This window comes from Sporisorium graminicola, chromosome SGRAM_1, assembly GCF_005498985.1.
Source record: "Sporisorium graminicola strain CBS 10092 chromosome SGRAM_1, whole genome shotgun sequence".
NCBI lineage: Eukaryota > Fungi > Basidiomycota > Ustilaginomycetes > Ustilaginales > Ustilaginaceae > Sporisorium > Sporisorium graminicola.
The window spans coordinates 2,288,117-2,309,087 of record NC_043719.1 but is presented as its reverse complement, the minus strand read 5'-3'; the positions used below and the strand labels follow the sequence as shown (position 1 = coordinate 2,309,087).

The following is a 20,971-nucleotide window of genomic DNA, read 5'->3' as shown; positions in this document are numbered from 1 at the left end:
GGTGCGTGTTCTCCGTCGGTCGTCTCTTGCTTCCTTCCTCGTCGCCTTCGGTCCCATCCATCCCCTTCGTCCTCCACCATTCCCTCCTCCGTCGACGGCGCCAATCACCTCCACCAGCTTACCTTCAGCTGAAACAATTGCAAAAATGCAGGCCCTCCGTGCTCTTCAGCGATCTGGTCTCCAGAAGGCGGTCTCCGCCGCTTCGACGTCGTCGTCGACCCTCTCGCAGCGTTCCTTCCACTCGTCGCGACGTGCTCTCGAGTTCTCCAAGTTCAACATGCCCGCCATGTCCCCCACCATGACCGAGGGTGGTATCGCCGCTTGGAAGAAGAAGCCCGGTGAGGCCTTCTCCGCCGGTGACGTTTTGCTCGAGATCGAGACCGACAAGGCAACAATGGATGTTGAGGCCCAGGACGACGGTGTGCTCGCCAAGATCCTCGTCGGTGACGGCTCCAAGGCTGTCCAGGTCAACTCGCTGATTGCCATCATGGCCGAGGAGGGTGACGATCTTTCGGCTGCCGACGCTTTCGCCGACAAGGCTGCTTCTGAGAGTGGAGACGCCAAGCCCGCTGCCGCCGAGGAGCCCAAGGAGGAGTCCAAGCCCGCTACCGCCGAGGAGCCCAAGAAGCAGGAGTCTGCCCCTGCCGAGTCTTCATCTTCCTCGTCTTCGTCTTCCAGCTCTTCGTTCGGCTCTTCGAGCTCTGGCGACCGCATCTTTGCTACCCCCGTCGCCCGCAGGTTGGCACAGGACAAGGGCATCGCCCTCAACAAGATCAAGGGTACCGGCCCTGAGGGACGCATCATCAAGGCCGACGTTGAGAACTACAAGCCCGATGCTGCTGCTGCCCAGGCTGCTCCCGCTCCTTCTAAGGCTGCTTCTTCTGCTCCCGCCAAGTCGCCTGCGCCTGCCTCGAGCGAGGGCGAGTACACCGACATCCCCGTCTCCAACATGCGCCGCACCATTGCCGCCCGTCTCACCGAGTCAAAGTCGACCGTGCCTCACTACTACGTCAGCATTGACGTCGAGATGGACAAGGTGCTCAAGCTGCGCGAGGTGTTCAACAAGGCTGCCGCCGAGAAGGCAGGCAAGGACGTCGAGAAGGCCAAGGCTGCCAAGCTCAGCGTCGGCGACTTCATCACCAAGGCGGCTGGTGTCGCGCTCAAGGAGGTGCCCGAGGTCAACTCGGCCTGGTACGGCGACTTCATTCGCCAGCACAACAAGGCCGACATCTCGATCGCCGTGTCGACGCCTACCGGTCTCATCACGCCCATTGTCAAGGATGTTGGCGGCTCGGGTCTCGCTACTATCTCGGCTGCTACCAAGCAGCTCGCTGCCAAGGCCCGTGCCGGCAAGCTCGCTCCTCAGGAGTACCAGGGTGGTTCATTCACCATCTCCAACATGGGCATGTTTGGCATCACCCACTTTACCGCCATCATCAACCCTCCTCAGAGCTGCATCCTTGCCATCGGTGGCACCGAGGCGCGCCTCATCCCTGACGCCGAGAGCGAGCAGGGCTTCCGCAAGTCGATGGTCATGCAGGCTACCATCTCGGCCGACCACCGCACTGTTGACGGTGCCACCGCCGCCAAGTGGATGAAGGCCTTCAAGGACGCCCTCGAGAACCCGCTCAGCTTCATGCTCTGAGCGCGCCAAAGCGATCGCTAACAAAAACAAAACAGTTCGCTGGGAGAGGCGTTCTAGGCTTTGCCTTGCGTTAGATTCACGACACCACACATTCGAGAGGACAGTCAGGCAGACATGATGTCCTCTCTCACCACCTCTTCTTTTCTTCCTGTACAAAACGCCTTTCTCTTCTGCTTCTCATTCTAGGCATTCCTGAACTTATTTGATTGAGTGCTGAGCGCGAGGACCGTTGATGGACTGTTCCGCGATTGTGCATCTGAAGTATGGACGTGGGGGGCGACAGTGCAATCGGGGCAGAGCAGAGTCGATTGCGATTGCGATGGTCGATCGCGAGACCGCCTTCCGGATCCGGATCCGGGTCTCGCTTGCGGCGCCTAACCGCCACCACCATCATCGGGGTTCACGCTGTTGACGACGCTTTCGATCCGGTCAGTAGGCAAGGCGAATGACGTCGGAACTTTTGCCTGCGTTGGTGTCGTGTGGACGTGGTGTCGTGTGGAGAAAGAGACGTGGTCTCGCTGTCATTGTGAGCATTCTCAACGTAGAAGGCGGCTCTCACGATGAACCGCTTAGATGAGCTTCTCATGCACCATTCTCAGACGCTGGTCGGTTCGAGGAACATCAAACCCCAGGCAGCTGTAGGCCCGGGCGGCTGTAGGCGCAAGTCCAAGTTACGCAAATTGCGAAGTTCTTTCGTAAGACAGTCCAAAACGCGTCACAGTATTATCCACTTTACGCTTTTGCAAGGAGAGAGATGAATCAGACTCCACACGTCAATCACTGCATATGCACAACTCGTCCGCGGTGAGAGATGAACGTCAACCGAAGTCAACACGCACAAACAAACAGAAGAGCAGAGCAAGGCAAGCAGGCTTGGATTGCCGACACCTCGCGTGTTCTCGAATGCCGGTAGATCGTAAGCCGAGCCACGACAGCAGCGTCTTCTTCTCCTCGAGGGATGGTCTTAGAATGAATCAGGACTTATCTAACGCTCCTGCGCTCAGGCTTGTCCACCAGCACATCAACTCGTCATTCCGTATTCCGTTCTGAACACCAGAGTCCCATACACGTCTAGATGAGCGCATTTTCGTAGTGCTGCTGCTAAGATACCCGGAAGCAACCCCATTCCATGTAGCTGTGCTACAGAGTGCTTTTCTTGGGCCGCGCTCCTCCTGTTCAACATATAAGGGTCTTATGTGCTCCTCTATCAGAATTGAAGGCCCCTCGTCATTCTGCCAGACACTCTCAACCTGAAAATTACCAGCTTCATACCAGCAACAATGCCGGCCGCCGACAAGTACACCGACCCCAAGGTAAGTGCCTACTACATTCATGCGAAGCCATCCTCTTCTGAGTCGCCAGAAAACATCAAGCTCACCACCTCCACACATCTTCGCATCCACCCGGCAGCTCCGGGACCAGGTGAAGAAAGAGGTGCAAGAGTCGGACAAGGGTGGAGCGCCCGGCCAGTGGTCTGCACGCAAGGCGCAGTTCATGGCGTCCGAGTACAAGAAGCGCGGCGGAGGCTACACGGACGACGGAAACAAGGACGAGTCACAGAAGAACCTCTCCAAGTGGGGCGACGAGGAGTGGCAGACGAAGGACGGCTCGGGCGAGGCCAAGAACAAGGACGGCAGCCGCAAGCGATACTTGCCCAAGAAGGCGTGGGAGAACATGTCCGAAGAGGAGAAGAAAAAGACTGACGACCAGAAGCAGAAGCAGAGCAAGCAGGGAAAGCAGTTTGTCGCCAATACGGGCAAGGCCAAGCAGGAGCGCAAGAAGGTTTCGGAGGGCGAGGCGGAAGAGGAGCAGGAGGAAGAGGAAGAGGAAGAGGAAGAGGATAACGGGAAGAAGGGCCAGGTCAAGTCGAAGGCTAAGGGTAAGCAGGCCAACGGGAAGCAGCAGAATGGCACCAACAGCAAGTCGCAGGCCAACGGCAAGTCGCAGAAACAGAGCAACAAGAAGAGCCAGACAGATGCGGAAGATGAGGATGAGGAGGACGAGGAACACGAGGACGCAGAGGAAGACGAAGACGAAGACGGGGCTGAGTACCAGGATGAGGAGGCCGAAGATGATGGTGAGGACGAGGCCCAAGCCGGAGGCAAGCGTGGCAACAGCTCCAAGCAGAAGCAAGAACAGCAGCAGCAGAAGAAGCAGAAGACCAATAAGTAAGAATCGTGGTCGTGGTCGTGGTCGCTCTTCTCGTATCTTCCATCCATGTATCTCGATCTACCTATCCCGTCACGTTTCCTGCTACGTCTAATTAGTCCAGAACTCCTGCTGGCCGCTGCTGCCTTCACCATGATACCATACACGATGTTAGTTTACCCCTGCATTCATCATAGTAAAGCCTTTACCATAGCTGTTCGGGAGTCTAAGGCTAACATATGCTCTCGGGGAATCGCGCTTCAGAGCGAATTGATGTCGTATGCGAGTCGCGCCTTGGTCGTCAAGGCTGCGAACGCAAGCTGTGTTATCCATTTTGGCAGCAAGACATGCTGATCGAGGCGGGTTTGGGGATGAAGAAACGTGCTGTTCGGAGGAATCTTCCAGCGTCACTTGTCAGTGAGTGTTGAGTGGATCATGGCGTAAGGCTTCCTCGATCACGTCGCGACCAGACTTCGAGCTGAATGCGGCTGGTGCTCTCTGTCTTGTCTTGCCTGCGACGGGTTGCTCAGTCGAACGACAAGCAGAGAGCAAATGCGATTCTTAATTATTTCCAAAAATGGGATTTAGGGAAATAAAATGGCGGGCGCGCTACGAGGCGAGGCGAAAGACGAGTGTGTTCCCACTGTCCTGAACACGACTGCCAATGCAGCAAACAAAAGCGTGACTGTGTAAAGCGTGTCCAGTGCGAAGTACAGAGTGCCATCGCATCGGCTCTGAGAGTAATTCGAGGTTTTCCTTTGCTTTGTGCCTCGCTGCCATCTCAACCCATTTTGGCCGTCGGGTTTGCCATCCGCTCCTTCCTCGTTTGCTCTCTCGCTCTTACTCTCCCTCCCTCCCTCCTCTCCCTCTCATATCGGCTGCAGAATACTTTGGATTTGATGCCTGCTCACCGTCCCTACACTCTTCCCTCCATCCCACTCGATTAGGTGACCTTTCCTTTAGGTCGTTTCCGAGTCACATCTTGCTCTCTTTCGTTGACCTCTTTCGTTGACCGCAACGGAATACCACCCTTGTTACCGCCACCACCACCATCACCACCACCACTACCACATCAACCCACACACTCGCACGCACGTTCGCACTTAACAAGCGCGACAATCAGTTGCCGGTCAGACATTTCCTTCACCTTCACACTCCGCCGCGCTTACCGTCCCTCTGTTGCCCATTTCTGCAAGTCATTCGGTCTTTGGCACCGCTTCCTCATCCATAGCGCGTTGACCTCTTTCTTCTGCCGACTCAGCCTTGTATTTGTGCCTTGACAACCTCCTTGCTGCCTCGTCTACCTTTCCATCTCCTCGTATCCATCCGCGGCCCCTTTCTTCGTCTTGACACCTTTTGACCTTGCACCGCCTTCCAGCGTCTCGTGTCGAATTTGCCAGCAGGCTATCGCTAGCCTTCGCACGCCCTTCTCAACGTATCATCGCACTGCCCCCTTGCCCGCCATCAACACTCGACCTGCTCTACTTCCATCCACCAAGCAGACTCTTTCGCTGGTGTACATTCGCCTCTGCTTGGAGCAGCAGTCTTATCACCAACCCGGCATCAGGCGTGTGATTGATCGATAGGGACGGAGTAACAGCAGCAGCAGCAGCAGCAGCAGCAGTCATCGCTTGCTACGCAAATCGACTCAGACAGCGACGATAGCGGCGAGTGCATTTGCTCTCTTGGCCCCTCGTTTGTCTTTATTGAGCACAGAGTAGTTCCGTGCGGGGTCGGCCTCGAATCTACACGCTACCCTGTCATCCCATTGGGGGACGGACAGCAATCACAGGCAGCGGCGACCAACAGCCGTCCGCAGCCGGCCGATCACACACGTTTGCGACACTTGGGCATCCTTCACGCCGCTTAGAAGGGTAAGGCTTCGTCGACCAGTACAGCTTCCTAACCACACCCGTGGCCGATGCTAACAGGCCTTTGGCCAGCATTCCAAGTGCCATTTTGAAGTGGCCAGCATCACATCCAACATGGCGCCGCTTTGCACCTCGGCAGAGGTCAACCTCTTGGTATACCACTACCTCAAGGAGTCAGGCTTCCACCATGCCTCCTTCTCATTACGGCACGAATCACGTCTAGACGATGAGCCACTCTCCAAGGAAGCCATCATTGAACCTGGCCAACTCATTCGCTTTCTGCAAAAGGGGCTCATCTACGCGTCCGTCGAAGCACATATCCAAGAGGATGGTACAGAGAAGCCTTGCTCTTCCACCATCCGCTTGGTGGGCCCACCACACAACTGCGATGGCAAATCTCGACTCACACCCCCGCCGGCAAGTCCCACAAGACTATCACCAGAGCCGGACCCATTCGCAGCACAGCGACCTCGGCCATCCCACAAGGAGGCAGCCACGCAAACACCGCCAGCTCCCCCCACCACCACCGGTACAAAGCCAGTTAACGGTGTCCACAGCACAAGAGTCGCACGTTCGTCGTCTTCACTACGAGCCGAAAGCATGGATCGATCCTCCAAAGTAGCATCCTCCTCTAAGAAAAAGCTCGACGAAGCCGTCGAGAATGAGGACGCTTCCTCCGGCGCCTCCAAACCCAAGGATGCCAAGCGCAAGGCTTCCGCATCCGTCGCCTCAGATGCAGACCGCGAGGACAAGCGGGTTCGCAGGAGTGATTCAGGCGCAAAGGCAGATGACGCGGTCGCATCGGAGACGCACACCGAAGGGGACGAGCAAACCTCGTCTCGCAAGGATCGTCGGAACGGCGAAGTTGACTCGCGATCAGCGTCTCCAAACCCCGACAAGAAGCAGGCAAGCAAGGACAAGGAACCAAGCGGCAACAAGAAGAAGAAGGGAGGAAAGTCGACGGCGGGCGAGAATGGCGAGGCAATCAAGAAGCGCGGAGACAAGGGCAAAGATCCAAAGGTGCCCGTCCCGCAACCGAAAGGCAATAACTTTATCGAGGATGGCCAGATCACCACATTGGCAGGACACACTGGCGAAGTCTTCATCTCTGCCTGGAATCCATCCGTGCCCAACATGCTGGCGTCAGGAGGCGGCGATGCCACCGTGCGCATCTGGGAGGTGCCGGACAAGGCAGGTGAATCGCCCGAAGCGCCGACCATCTGCAAGCATCTTCCTGCAACGCAGAGCAAGGACATTTCGACGCTCGATTGGAATCCGGATGGCACGTTACTTGCATCTGGCTCGTACGACGGTATCGTCCGGCTCTGGACCCCACAAGGCGACCTGCATCTCGTCATGTCAATGCACCAGGGTCCCGTCATCAGCGTGCGCTGGAACCGCAAAGGTAATATGCTGCTCACTGGCAGTGCAGACGGCACTATCATTGTCTGGGACCTGAATAGTGGCAAGCCCCGACACACGTACCCGCTCCACAGCGACAGTGTGCTGGACGTCGAATGGCTCTCGACCGCCGACGGCTCACTCAAACCCAACTCATCGTCGGAAGCACCACCGCCCATGCCGCACGGTCTGAGCCCCTCGGTCGCCGACAACTACTTTGCCTCGTGCTCGGCGGACAACAGCATCGCCCTCTGCAAGCTCGGCGAGCCCAAGCCCGTCAAGTCGTTCAAGGGTCACACGGACGAAGTCAATGCAATCCGCTTTGACCCGTCTCAGACGCTGCTGGCGTCTGTCTCGGATGACACGACTGCCAAGATTTGGGCTCTGGACATTGGAGCGAATGGATTCGGTGGAGCGTCTGCAGGTGCCGCTGGATCAACAGGAGACCACTTCCGCAAACGCGCTTCGCAGCGCCGTGGCGGAAGCGCACACTTGGAAGGCATGGATGTGGACGAGGAGACCACGCCGCGTGCCGCAGAGGACAGCGGTACTGATCGCGAACGAGAAAAGGAGCGTGCCACTCCTGGCTCTGTCGGTGGCGCTGTAGCAACAGCAAGTGTGGCCAGCACGAAAGAGCGCGGGTCACCAGCACCGCCAAGCAATGGGCAGTCGACCACGGCTTCCACTCCGGGTGCGTCATCGAACCTTCTCACAACCACAGCCAAAGGTCCCAACAAAGGGTTGAGGCTCACGCTCGCCGGCCATACCAAAGAGCTCTACGCTCTCGCATGGTGTCCCACGGGCCCTGGCTCCGCGAATCCGGACCAGCCCAGGATGCTGGCCACGAGCTCCTTTGATTGGACGGCCAGGCTGTGGAATGCCGACAATGGCGACTGCCTGCGTGTCATTGACGCGCACGAGGACAACGTCTACACTCTGCGATTCAGCCCGTGCGCTCGCTACCTCGCTACGGGCGGCATTGACAAGAAAGTCATCATCTCGCGCGTCGACAACGGTGCGCTTGTGCAACAGTACCTCGGTGGAGGCGCCATCTTTGACATTGCATGGAAGGACCTCCATGATTCAGTCGAGACCAAGCAGGAAGATGGAGAGAAGAGCGAAGGCGGCGAGCTCAAGCTAGCCAAGCGTCACCAGCTCGCCATCTCGCAGGCCGACCGGAAGCTCAGCGTGCTCAACATTGGCGATCTGGACACCGTCGAGCCAACCGCTAGCTTCAAAGCGCCTCCACCGGTCGAGGTTAAGACCGAGGCGAGCACGGGCAGCGAAAAGCCTCCCAAGAAGCAAGCGCGTGGTGGAGTGTGATTTGGTTCTCGTTCAAGACAGCTCAGACGGCTCTTGGAACGCCGCATTCACGATAGTGAGCGCCTCAAAGCGCGTACCGGCATCGAATCGCACTTTATCGTTGCTTCTGCTCGAGCCTTTCGAAGGCATATGTGTATCAGTAGGGGGGCGAATCGCGCCGCTTTGACAGAGGGCATTCGCTCGTTCATGACGCGACACAGACTGTGTTTCGCCGCTTCTTTATACTGTAATTCTAGGGTCTCCCTTATCGCATTGATACCACCTTTTTCGTCTCCAAGTCATGCCGTCAACGATGTGTGCTGTCTTCGAAAGCTTGTAACCGATCAATGAAGTGTCTATAATCGGCCGACCTGTATGCGCGTCTAAAGCATTCTGGATCCCGCGGGACAAGCTGCCTTGCTCAGTCTGACCCGCGCAGAACGCTTGCGGGCAGATGAGGCCACCGCGATGTGCGTGCTGGATCGGTATCGGCAGATTAAAGTATCTCATCTCGATAATGAATTTTGTTGCATCCAAACTAGAGTTCGGCCGTGAGTCTGCTCAAAGTCACGTGAACTTTTTCTCATATTTGAATATCGTTGATAACAGTTTAAGGGATGACAATAATTCAATTTTGAATAGTTTGGTGATATAGTGAAACTGCTTGAATTCAACCTGGGAAAGGGCCATCTTGAAGACAGCAGACGGCGGTGCGGATTGCAGACTCAGGCAGAGTGAGAAGTTTGAGGCTGAGAAAGCGAGGTGCATCTCGGACGGACGGTGCTGCAGCTGGCTAAGGCCACGGCTAATCAGTGCGAAGGGAAGAGCAGGAAGTAGTCAGTCACTCAGCCAGTAAGCGAGAGGGAGACACTATCGACTACGCAGCCAGTCAGCCAACTACCCAGCCAGTCGACAGCCACGGCTAGTCCTCGAGTTCGACATCATCAATCGCTTGCACTTCCACCAACCACCCTCTTCAAGACTCCTCATCACCCTCTTGACTTTTTGTTCCCTTCCGTGGACAAAAGACATATTCGACATACACATCGCCCAACATGGCTGCCAAGGTCGGAATTCCTAGTGAGTCTCTGCTGTGGCTCGACACCAAACGAGCATTCCGACAACAGCGGCGGCGCGACTCTCTCTATCTTGGCGATGGCAACGACAATGGCATTGGCAATGGACTAGTACAATACCTAGAATAGCAGCAGCGGCAGGTCCAACGCGGCGTTTCGTGTATCAGCCGGCATCACCAATTGGGTTTCGGACAGTTGACAATGGTTGGGACCCAGAGCATCGGAAGGCAGGGCACAACACATGTCGTCTTGCATCAGTCGACTTTTGGACGCTTCGCAGCAGCACAGATTCGCAGATGCCATGGACGAAAGCATCGAGGAGGAAAAAACGTAGCACCAGCATCCATCGCTATTCCAAAGACCCAACAGGTGGAAAGCCGCATAGCAACACTGGATGATGGTGGAACCAGGAGCTGCACGGGTTGAACCTCTGGAATTGTGCTATCATCGTCTGGTTGCTGTCACGCTCAAGCAATTCCGTTTCACCGCCATGCATCCATCTGCCATTGCCAAGGACAGGCACACAGAGAGAGCCGCTGTCGCAGAGTTTCGTATATCCACGTGTTGCAGATTTACTGACCTTTTCACCACCTTTCGCCGACTCGTTGCGATCATCCCCTTCTTCACATCTTGCAGAGGACGTCGCTGCCGTCGCCGCCCCTCAGGTCGGTGGTGTCCGACTTTTCGGAAAGTGGGAGTAAGTATCCGCACCAACGCACTCGTCCAAGACAGCAGCACACGGGCACATTCGAAGGATTGGAGGATAGCCTGAACTCGAAACCGGTTCTTGGGAAAACATTGCATGGGCATCAAGGACACGGGCAAGGAACAACCGTCACTACCTTCTGCTTCGACAACGAGGTCAAGGCAGAGATTATCGTGAAGCAGACAGTACGGCTTGGAGAATCTTATCGGATCCAACCTTCTCCTGGGTGCTGCTCGTCGAGATCGCATAGGCCTGTTTGGAGCCGTTCATGGACGAATGACTGACTTTGACTTCCTCCCCTTTTCCCCACTTTTCACTCACAACAGCGCCCAAGAGGTCGAAGTTAAGGACATCTCGCTCACCGACTACATTGCTCTCCGCAATGCCGTCTACACCCCCCACACTGCTGGCCGTTACCAGAACAAGGCCTTCAAGAAGGCCCAGACCCCCATCGTTGAGCGTCTGGTCAACTCGCTCATGATGCACGGCCGCAACAACGGCAAGAAGCTCATGGCCGTCCGCATCGTCGCCCACGCTTTCGAGATCATCAACCTGCTCACTGACGCCAACCCCATCCAGATCCTTGTTGACGCCATCATCAACACTGGTCCCCGTGAAGACTCGACCCGTATCGGCTCGGCTGGTACCGTCCGTCGCCAGGCCGTCGATGTGTCGCCTCTCCGCCGTGTCAACACCGCCATCACCCTCCTCACCACCGGTACCCGCGAGTCGGCCTTCCGCAACGTCAAGTCGATCGCCGAGTGCCTCGCTGACGAGCTAATCAACGCCGCCAAGGGATCGTCCAACTCGTACGCCATCAAGAAGCGTGACGAGATGGAGCGTGTTGCCCGATCCAACCGTTAAGCGGTTGCCATCTTGCTCCGCTTTGCTGGCTCGCAGGCAGCGCTGGTGTACATCACGACGCTTTGGTCGACCGCAACCTTTTCGGGATTCCTTTTGTACTTTTTCTTCATTGCGGCTTGATCGAGCGTCGTGGTTCAGCAGCATCCAAGCTGTCTGGATGGAGTTGCGTCCGTCCAACCCCGTGGCTAAAACGTGTTACAGCGGCATCTGATCCGTGGAGCTGTTGACATGTTTCATTCACGTTTCCTTTCCTCACTTCTCCTCTACTCCTTTCCCCTTTCCTGTCCCCGCCAGGCTCGCCATCTTCACCAGAGAGAGCGCCTTTTCACGATCAAAAAGGTCGATCGATGATATATATCCAACGACCATGGACGAGTCTGTCTTCCCGCATGCTCGTCTCCGCATCCCGCTTGTCTTTATCTCTTGAAAAAGAAACACCCACACCATATCGCAGCATCAGAAGACTCACAAAGAGTCCGCAGCAATCTCATACAATGTCTCCAAAAAAGGTCATGTTACGTGTCACGAGTGGTTGTGCATTGCACAGTGAGAAGTGATTGAGGGTTGCTGTGCTGTTTGCTGTTGCATTGAAGAGAACCTGTCGTTGGGAAGGGCACATTGAGGTGTGATTTGAGCTGTACGCGTCGCGAAGGAGTGAATTGAGCCTTGGAACCCAAAGGGTTCGCTGAGCCCTGAGGAGCGCGTGTGTCTTGTCGAAACGTCAAAAATGTGTGTCTTTTGAGAATTTGGCTTCATGCAGTGAGTGCGACTGGGCTTGTCACTGTCAAAGTGGACAACAGAGCACCACCAACTACGCCGTCAGCCGCTATCTAGCGTTTATCACACAGGCTGAAAGCCAAGTCGCTCTTCAAAAGAACAAACTCCCATGCCTGACAAGATCTGCCTCGCGACACGCAGCGTCATGGCCCTGATCATCGCACCATCACGACCAACACGATGAGTGCTCGAGATGTCGACCTCGAGTTCGAGCAGGCATATCAGCGCCTCTTTTCGACGTCTGCTGCCCCAACAGGCGCCGGTAGAAGCACTAGTACCAGTTCAGAGCCTCGTGCAGAGTCTTCCCAAGCTCCGCATCTAGTCGACAATGACTTGCGATCGTGGTCTACATCCGCCGCGCCATCTCGAGGCGACAGATCGCGACAGCCGCATGGCTTAGATGCGTTGCCGCCGTTAGCAGGGAAGTCGTGGTTGCAAGAGCGAGCTCCTCGGGTGCAGCAGACACAACGCGAACGACCATCGCAGGCAAGATCCTTGCAATCACCTCTCGACGCCTTGGCTCGCCATGCTTCAAACACGAAGGGCAAAGCTCGCGCTTCCCCCCAACACCTTGAGGCAGAAGAACGTCCTATGAAACGAGCTCAGCGCAACAGCACGGCGATGTCAGCCCCGGCCGTGCCACAGTCGAACAACGTTCCTTACCCAGGCTCCGTAGCATACTTCCCGTACCCAACCGGTCAGCCATCTTATCAGGTTTCAGGCCCCCTCATCGCATCTGGGTCAAGCATGGCAACCATGCCTGGTCAGGCCGTAGCATGGACACAGCCCATCATGTCGGCAGGCCCCATGCCGGCAATAGGGTACCCAGGCTTCAGCGCTTCCGTCACATTTTCGCAGCCTCAGTTCTTTGCATCTCCACCACAACCGGTGCCATCAGCACCGGTGGCTGTTCCGACGTCCGACGCTTGGCCGCAACAGTATGCTGCTCCTCCGATGTCCTACAAGCAACCGCAGTATAAGACATCGGTATCGGGCCCTCGCCCGTCGCCACATGCTTCTTCTTCATCTTCGGTAGGCCGGCTTGTCGAACACGCCAGTGCTTTACGCAAATGGAGCAAAAAGCAGGCGTCCCAGATCGATTCAAAAGAGCACCTTAGACGAGCTTTCAAGAGTGCGTCAAATGCGGATGTGCAAAAGCTCAGAGTCAAGCAGAAGCGACAGCCAAAGCAGCCAAAGCAGCCAAAGCCACAGCAACAAGAGCCATGGATACCAGATGTCGACAGACCCGAACTCCGCATCCCGAAGAAGCGCGGACGTCCTCCTCGCATCCGCGATGCCAGCCCACCAGATGTGAAGCCTCTAGCCAACGCGACTGAAACAGCAATCCGCATCAAGACAGAAGAAGGAGCCGAAATGCAGCCTATGAAAACTGCTACCGTCCGGCCCACTTTCGACGGCAGTCTCCCGCTAGCGAGTGATAGAGGCGCCCCTACAAACAGGGAAGCACACACACTCTTTATTCACTCGCCACGGCGTTTACAGTGGCTTGCACGCCTTGCGATCGTCCGAGCTGAACAAAAGACCACCAGCGGAAAGGACGCTGGCCCTTCTGTTGCAGAAACAAGTCAATGGGCACGGTGGAGCAACTCTGTCGCTGCACGACTGCAACATCTTCGCAACGAGGCTTTCCCGATCAATGACGAAGCTTCTACATGCGCATCTGCGTCGCAGCAAACACACTCGCAATCCGATCCAGTCGGCCTCTTTCCTCGCGAAAAGAGACATGCATACGTGGCGCTGCGCAAAGACCAACACTCGGCCAAAAGGACCGCATCGACGCGCATCTGCATTCGAAAGCTGTTGCGCTACCTTTCAAACACAGCAAAAGCAGCGGAAGGTTTCGACTCGCGGAAGGAAGCGCGGGCGTTCCTGAAGGACAAACATCGAGCGGACAGGTTAGCCAAGTATATGCTCAAAAGCACAAGACCGACAGCGTTGGATCTGCGCAGGATGTGGAGTGTCTGGGCTCGAGCTGCACATGCTCGAAGTCTCAGCAAGGCTGACGTGCCAGATAAGCAGCAGAGTAGGGTATCGTTTGCACCGCCTGTGGACGATTTCTCACAACAGCCGAAAGCGGGTGAAGGCGAGAGAGGCATTCAGGTGAAGTTGGAACCCACGTCTCCGTCCATTACGCGATTCGTGTACACGCCACCGCGCACCGCCCAGGTCAAGCAAGAACCGGACTCGGACGGCATCGCGACACCCCTTCTTCCCGAAGCACCTTTCCTGGGAGCTGCTTCGACTACACTGTCCCAGGCTGACGCCGAACGATCGCCGGCGGCGGCAGTACGTACACAGGCGCCACTGTTCCTACGTCGTAATTTCCGCGTGTATCAGCTGCTTGGTCTGAAGGATCTTCCGCTGTCATGAGCCGGCGTCTCTGCGCTTTGCTCCCGGCACCTGTTCTGGCTATCACACGCTCTCTCACGCACATCTTTTGCCGTGTGTCGCTCTCTGAACTCGTCACACGCTCGCCTGCACTGTTTCGGTTCATGAGCGCGATCCAAAGAATCCAAGGACAACAATATGAACATTCAACCACGTGAGAACATTGCACTTCCAAGAAGCCACATCTGTGCATGACCTAAACTTTCTACAGCCTCTGCCAGGAAATCAGACCCGTCCTGCACCCTCAAATGTTCGCCTTGACCTTGCCGGCATTCTTCAACTCGCGCAGCAGCCGCATGACGGCGACCTCGTCGCCCGCAGTCTCGCCGCTGAGCTTCTCGACCTTCTCCTTGACCGCTGCGTCCCTGCAGCGCATGAACGGGTTGTGGCTCTTCTCGTCGGCGATCGTATACACACCCGTGGTACACTTCTGGCCTTGCTTGAGGTTGTTCACCAGCGTGCTGATGGCGTGTTCGTCGCGGGGCAGGATGGCGGCGCTGAACTCGGCGTTGGCCTTGGTGTATTCGTGGCCGCAGTAGACGAGCGTGGGGTCGGGCAGCGTCGAGAGCTTGTCCATGGCGGTGAGCATTTCTTGCGGGGTGCCTTCGAAGAAGCGGCCGCAGCCGGAGATGAAGAGCGTGTCGCCGGTGAAGACGCCTTGCTTTCCTGAAGAGGCAGAGGAGACATGGTAGCAGATGTGGTCCTGCGTGTGGCACGGGGTGGCGAGGCATTTGATCGAGATGCCTGGGAGCAGGTCGTTGAGCTCGTCGGCGTCGCGCACTTTCTGCGTAAGCGCTGGGATCTGGTCGCTGCCCCCGAACACGGGTCGGCCCGGATACGCGGTGGTGAACGCCTCGTTCCCGCCCGAGTGGTCAAAGTGGTGGTGCGTCGTCAACAGCCCCACGACCTGCTCCTTCGCAATCCCCAGCTTCTCCGCCGCCCCACTCACAGCAGCCACGTCAAACGGGTCCACAAACACCGCCTTGCCATCCTCGGACGACTGCAGGATGTATGCATAGTTGTCGTCCCGCACGGGCACCGCGTGGATCTTCATCGCGCGCAGTCGTGTAGATGTAAACGTTCGGGCTCCAATGGATGCTGCTGCTCTATTTGGTCGCAACAGTGTTCGTAGGGTAGCGCTGGTGGCAAGTCTCATGTGTCGCTCGTCCGCCGGGAGTTGGAAGAGCGTCTTCTGTGTCGTCGAGTGATGGTCAGGAAAGAAGATCGTTCGCAACGACACACACACACACACACACACGACATCGAGAAGAGACTTCGCTGTTCTCACACACACATTGACGTTTGTCAGCCAAAACGGGGGCTCGGACCATCAAATCAGATCAAAAAGGTTGCCGTTTCAATAACTGAATAATGGCACTCCTTTCTTGCCTCCCGCGGACATGCACACAGGCTCAACAGGTACTGCAAAGGCTACGCAATTTTGCGGCGCCCCGCTGCACCGGAATCGACGATTTCGGTCGGCGATTCCGATCGAGGCTTTCGCTCACGCCCCGATGTGTAGTCCTTCTCCTTCGCTTTCCTCACCTCACAACCACATAGACATTGACAACACATCGAGCTGGATAGATAGAATCGCAACGCTCCATACTCACTTCTAAAGGCTGAGGCATACCACATGCAACGATTTGGACTGCTGGAACGAGCTGAAAGACATTTGCAAAGAGATAGAGACAAGGCCGGCTACTACATAACGACACACCCACGCGCATCGTCCTCCTCGCTGCCATCATCGTTATCATCGTCATGACCAGCTCCACGCACACTAACCTCCCCCACCGCTTCAGGCCCAAGCAGCATGCGTGACCATCTCTGTGCGGCCCCTCCTCCTACTCCCCGCTGAGACCGCGAGTGACTCGCAGAAGCACCTGCACCTTCCCCATCACCTCCAGTAACCGCAGCCGACGGCAGTCCCAAAGCCATCGCCATCACGCTTGTGACTTTACTGCGTCCACCCTGAGGCCGACGCGCTGCCGCTTTCGCTTCGGCTTTGCGCTTCTGCTTCAGCCTAGCATCCACCAGCTGCCAGCCCCAGAAGCTCTTGACTACCGGCTTGAGATCATTGCATTCGTCATACCCTCCTCGATCCCGCTCCCTTTCCTGCTCGCGTCCTTCGATCGAAGTCCCACCACCGCCAGCTGCCTCCAACTCAGAACCCACTTGCACACATCCTTCTTGCCTCTCGTTTGTCACCGCTACGGCCACCGCTGAGAGCGGCTCCGGGTCATCATAGCTAAACTGACGGAAAGCATAGCCCCGCGATCCCCTTCTCGGCCGCACACCGCCATCGGCTGCGTCGCTATGGCTGAGCTGAGAGTACGTGTCTCGTGAAAAGGACCTGCAGTCAACCAGACCAAGGTACGCATTTCGCACCTTGCGATACCGTGCAAGGTTGACAAATTGCAGTGCCACTTCGTTGTCCGCATGCGTGTCATCCAGCTCCAGATGGACTAGGAAGGGACATCGCTTGATCAGCAGAAGCATCGCTTCGGCCGTCAAGTGGTTGGCAGACGATAGAACCAGATGCGTCAGATGTGTTCCGGTCGCCGGAATCAAGGCCGCCACAGCCTGTTCATCATAGCAAGGTGGCGCTTCGTCCTGAGCGCTTGCTGAGGACGCGGACTGATTTGCCTGCCTTCTTCGACTCGCAGATCGACGAGCCATACTGAGCAGCGAGCCTCTCGGTCTCGTTCCGTGCATGAGCGTGTCTCTGTCCGGCACAGCAAGACCAAATGCTTCTGCGTGCGATTCGGGAGGGGTTAACGCCGAAAGGACCGCATCGGTGATCTGTGTAGCCCTTTCCAGATCCAGCTTTTGCAGCTGCGGCGTCGTACCAAGCAGCTTGACCAGCCCCGCATCCTTGAGTCTTGGTCCAATATTGGCAAGCTCCAGCACCTCGAGCATGGGTACAGCATGCGCAAGAGATACACAGGCGCGATCGGACAGCGCTCGACACGACGAGAGGTTGAGCTTCTTAAGATGAGGAAACCTCCTACGGACGACTTCGTCATCATCCTGACTGCCTGCCTGACGCGGAGTGAGCGTAACAAACTTCCCCTTTTCGCCAACGGTATCGCCGTCGCTGCTGACCAGTGCTGCAATGGCAGCATCATTGACATCGTTGCAATAGCTCAAATCGAGCATTTCCAGGTTCGGCCAGTGCCTACCAAGCTGGGTGAGCGTTGCGCAGTTGAAACCAGCCACGCCAGCAGCGCGTAGCTCGCGGAAGCGAGAACCGACATTGCGCTCCTTGGACACAGCAGAAATGTTGAGCTCGCTTTCCTGGATGGCAAAGATGGCCCGAACACCGTCCGCGTCGATGCTGCGGCAACGACTGATGTCAAGCGTTTCGAGGTTCGTGGCCGTCACGGCCAGCACACACAGTGTCGTGTTGTCGACGCAAGGCAGGCTCGCAAGCGTGCAATGCCTCAGATTCGGCGACTGCGAGAGGACGGTGTTGAGCGCACTTGTAGAAATACGGCGGCACCCTTGCAGGTTGAGCTCCTCGAGTTGACGAGTGGTGAACGGCACGCATGTCGAGGTGTTGAGCTCCCAGCTCGTCAGAGGTCTTGGACGCTGCGCCTTGGAAAGAGCCAGCAGCACACTGGAACGCAGATTGGTAAGCCCATGCAAATCGACACGACGAACGAAGGGCCCAACGGACCTGGCGATCTTAACCATGGCCTCTTCTGTCATACTAGGATACTTGGAGAACTCCAGATTCTGCCAAAGCTGTCCGTCGAGCACAAAGCTCTGCCATGCTCGCGACACACGACTGAGACGTGCGAGTTCGCGGACGGCAGCCTCCAAACCGATCCATCGCGTCTCGTTCGATTTTTTGCCTCGCCAAAGACCGTTCTCCACTGCACTTTCATGCTCCTGAACATGCAGATCCACCAGACTTTTGAAGATGGTCAATACGAGCTCACGCGGAAGCTGTTGCAGCGGATCCGGTTTTCGCTCGTAGCTTTGATGAGGCAGGATCAACACTGGGTTGCCAGACGCGGCCGGATCGACACCAGATTGGGGGCTACTGTGTGCTGCGTTCATCAAGATAGGTCGAGCCGTCGGAGCGGCACGCACCCGCGCAGAGATGAGCATCTCTTGAGAAACAGGCGCGACGACTTCTCGCACAATTGTGCCTGTCGAACTCGGCTCATCTGCCTGCTGCTGATCACGCTCGAGGCTGTCGTCGGATGGGCCACTGGCGCGGTCGCGGTCGCGGTCGCGGCTGAGAGACAAGAGATCCCCAAGACTCCTCAAGCTCACGGTGCGGCTGCGTCCCTTGCGCAAAAGACTTGGACGTGTAGGTGTGGTGGCGCCGCTTCGAGTCGAGGCGTAACCACAGGTGAAGAGGCCGCCGTTGGTAGCCGAGCTGATCGTAGCCCGACTGACGGGGCGAGATTCGCCGCTATTTCGCCTAGATGAACTGGCTGAAGACACGGCTGTGCGAAGCAAGGGTGAGGCGCCGACTCGTCTCTGATCGCCGTTGCGGACGGGGATACCGTTGCTTGACGAGGGACGGGCGGAGTTGATAGGGCTCGGACGGGATCTTGGAGACTCGGCACCGGCAGTAGAAGGTCGCGAGAAGGTTGGCCTGGTACTCCGAGGGGCAGGTCCCATCCTAGCGCCGTCAACATAGGCGGTGGCCGCATAGTCGCACACCTCGATGCGTCGGCGTCCCGGTGTGTTTGAACTTTGCATGAGATTTGGCGCACTGTCACTCCGCACAAAGCGCGTCCTCTCGTTCAGACGACTGGCCAGAGACTGAGAGCTGTACGTTTGCGAAGTCGAGGAATCGTCGGGAGTCTGTGTGCCCTGAAGGCGGCTCTGCAGTGCAGTAGGCAAGTTGAGCTTTTTGGCGATCCGACTGGACAGGAAGCGGTTGGCAGCAGCTGCACGGAATGCTGATGTCTTGGAGCGAGAGCCACTTGCGGCAGGCTGCGACAGAGGTGGCGTATACTCGGGGGCTTCTTCGTAGGTTGGCAAGCTCTCCTCGGGGTACAGCGGAGGCATGGAGGCCGAGTGTGTGCCGAGTGTGCTTTCGTTACCAGCCTCTTCCACGGTCCGGCGGGGTTCTGAAGCTACAGAAATAGCCTCAGCGGAGAGCTGTTGTGTTTGCTGCAACATGGGCTCGCCAGAAATGATCTGCGATCCTCCGGCGTCGATCGTGCGCTCGAGAGAGCTACGCCGTTCGTCGTCGTTGTCGTCGTTTGATGCGACTGCTCTGACAACTGCGTTTGACTTTGGACTGCCCTCAGAAGAGCCGAAGTGGAAGCTGGTAGCGGCAGTGCTGTTGGAAGCGAGCGAGCTTGGACCGAAGAAATCGAACATATTGAGCGAACCCAGTGATGACTTTGCCCTTGCATGAGACGGTCGGCGGCCGTGTTCGAGGTGGGAAGAGGAGGAGGAGGAAGAGGGTGGGCTTTGCGATAGGGCTGTGTCCAAGGATTCCATGGCTCGAGACGGGATGGCTACGGGCTCGATCATTCGAGAAGATCCTGCACCGTCCAGATGTTGAGATGCCGGTTGTGTATCATCTTGGGCATCTCGAACCCGCTGCTTTCCTTTGTCTGTGCTTGCCGGCAGCTCTTGCATGATGGCAGAGATCTCGCTACGCACTTTTGAAGATGGTGCGTGCTGCCTGTGGATCGAGTGTGAGTTCTGATGGTCTCCGCCTTGGCCGGGCGTGACGGAAGGCAGTTATGTTCAAGTGGGACTGTCTAGGCCCCGAGGTTGCTGGGGTGAGGGATCCCGTCGTTTTGTTATCGTGACTGGTGATTTGGATCGCGACAACTGGAAATGCTGAGATGCGAGGACGAGGGGATTAATATCTGGACGCAGGTGGAGGATATGATTGAGAGGGGAAGATGAGATGGCAGGAAAGAGGTCGGGCTTGATGAAGAGGAAGCGCGCGCAAGAAAGGGAGAGAGAAGGTGTGAGAAAGAGAGTTGCTTGACCGTATCTAGCAAGCCAGAGAAAGAGAGGCGGAGGGCAACCGAAGTCAAGAGTTTCTCCCAGGGTCCAACAGCCATTCCATTGCGTTCCTCAACAGTCAGTCGTTCCTCAACAGACAGTCACACAGCGGGAGCGGCAACAAGACTCATGCATGGCTGACAGGCTGGTCAACCCGGAGGGCGAAGCCGCTCCGCATGCCTCCAGTGTGGACAGCCAAGCAAGATCTTCCGACGAGCAGAAATGCGTTGAACCCACAGAGAGACGGGCAACCCGAAGCCGAAAAGCCTGACCACACTCACGGACCGCAAGATGGCTCGCGCTAATCTCTGTGCTTCCGCTTCTGCTTCTGCGTGCTGTTGCACGACTGCGACTGTTCCTGCGCTGGGTCTGTCAGCAGACCATTTCTTCCTCCACTTTTAGCCAACCCATAAGCTCCAACTGACACGCCAAGCAGCAGAAGGCAGCTTTCTCTTCAGACACCGCACTTAGCCAGAGCAGTCCTTCAATGGACAGATTGTGAACATAGCAAGGTCGAGACCCGAGGTTCTTCTGAAGCCAAAGGGAGGGAGCGGGAGAGGAAGTGGGGGAAGTAGGAGCTTGAATTTCCTTTTTGCCAAGCCTGCGGAAGGAGATTACTGTTCTGCAGAGCAGCAGACCCTTTGAGCCTTACGCTTTCCGCTGCTTCCCTCAGCGTCGGAGTTGGAGCCCATGTTGGCTTGCTCTCGCCATGTTCTTCTACTGTACTGTATCTCGAGCTGCATGTTCACACGACCAACCTCGTTCTCGAACCCCTCTC

The 20,971-nt window shown here is 56.8% G+C and overlaps 7 protein-coding genes across 7 annotated transcripts; 5 read left to right on the top strand and 2 right to left on the bottom strand.

The window, feature by feature from the left end:
• Window positions 1-145: 145 nt before the first annotated feature.
• On the top strand, window positions 146-1,645 carry EX895_000817 (uncharacterized protein; the record flags this gene model as incomplete). The annotated part of the gene is made up of 1 exon (XM_029881418.1): window positions 146-1,645. One exon carries the CDS (start codon window positions 146-148, stop codon window positions 1,643-1,645), a length of 1,500 nt encoding a protein of 499 aa, XP_029742804.1.
• A 1,280-nt stretch (window positions 1,646-2,925) lies between these two features.
• Window positions 2,926-3,817, top strand: EX895_000816 (uncharacterized protein; the record flags this gene model as incomplete). The annotated part of the gene is made up of 2 exons (XM_029881417.1): window positions 2,926-2,958; window positions 3,056-3,817. The coding sequence occupies 2 exons, from the start codon at window positions 2,926-2,928 to the stop codon at window positions 3,815-3,817; spliced, it is 795 nt and encodes a 264-aa protein (XP_029742803.1).
• A 1,961-nt stretch (window positions 3,818-5,778) lies between these two features.
• Window positions 5,779-8,388, top strand: EX895_000815 (uncharacterized protein; the record flags this gene model as incomplete). The annotated part of the gene is made up of 1 exon (XM_029881416.1): window positions 5,779-8,388. One exon carries the CDS (start codon window positions 5,779-5,781, stop codon window positions 8,386-8,388), a length of 2,610 nt encoding a protein of 869 aa, XP_029742802.1.
• Window positions 8,389-9,422: 1,034 nt separating this feature from the next.
• Window positions 9,423-11,013, top strand: EX895_000814 (uncharacterized protein; the record flags this gene model as incomplete). Its single annotated transcript, XM_029881415.1, has 3 exons — window positions 9,423-9,447; window positions 10,080-10,140; window positions 10,476-11,013. The coding sequence occupies 3 exons, from the start codon at window positions 9,423-9,425 to the stop codon at window positions 11,011-11,013; spliced, it is 624 nt and encodes a 207-aa protein (XP_029742801.1).
• Window positions 11,014-11,970: 957 nt separating this feature from the next.
• Window positions 11,971-14,181, top strand: EX895_000813 (uncharacterized protein; the record flags this gene model as incomplete). Its single annotated transcript, XM_029881414.1, has 1 exon — window positions 11,971-14,181. The coding sequence occupies one exon, from the start codon at window positions 11,971-11,973 to the stop codon at window positions 14,179-14,181; it is 2,211 nt and encodes a 736-aa protein (XP_029742800.1).
• Window positions 14,182-14,443: 262 nt separating this feature from the next.
• EX895_000812 (uncharacterized protein) lies at window positions 14,444-15,253 on the bottom strand (the record flags this gene model as incomplete). The annotated part of the gene is made up of 1 exon (XM_029881413.1): window positions 14,444-15,253. One exon carries the CDS (start codon window positions 15,251-15,253, stop codon window positions 14,444-14,446), a length of 810 nt encoding a protein of 269 aa, XP_029742799.1.
• Window positions 15,254-15,903: 650 nt separating this feature from the next.
• Window positions 15,904-19,551, bottom strand: EX895_000811 (uncharacterized protein; the record flags this gene model as incomplete). The annotated part of the gene is made up of 1 exon (XM_029881412.1): window positions 15,904-19,551. One exon carries the CDS (start codon window positions 19,549-19,551, stop codon window positions 15,904-15,906), a length of 3,648 nt encoding a protein of 1,215 aa, XP_029742798.1.
• Window positions 19,552-20,971: the final 1,420 nt, after the last annotated feature.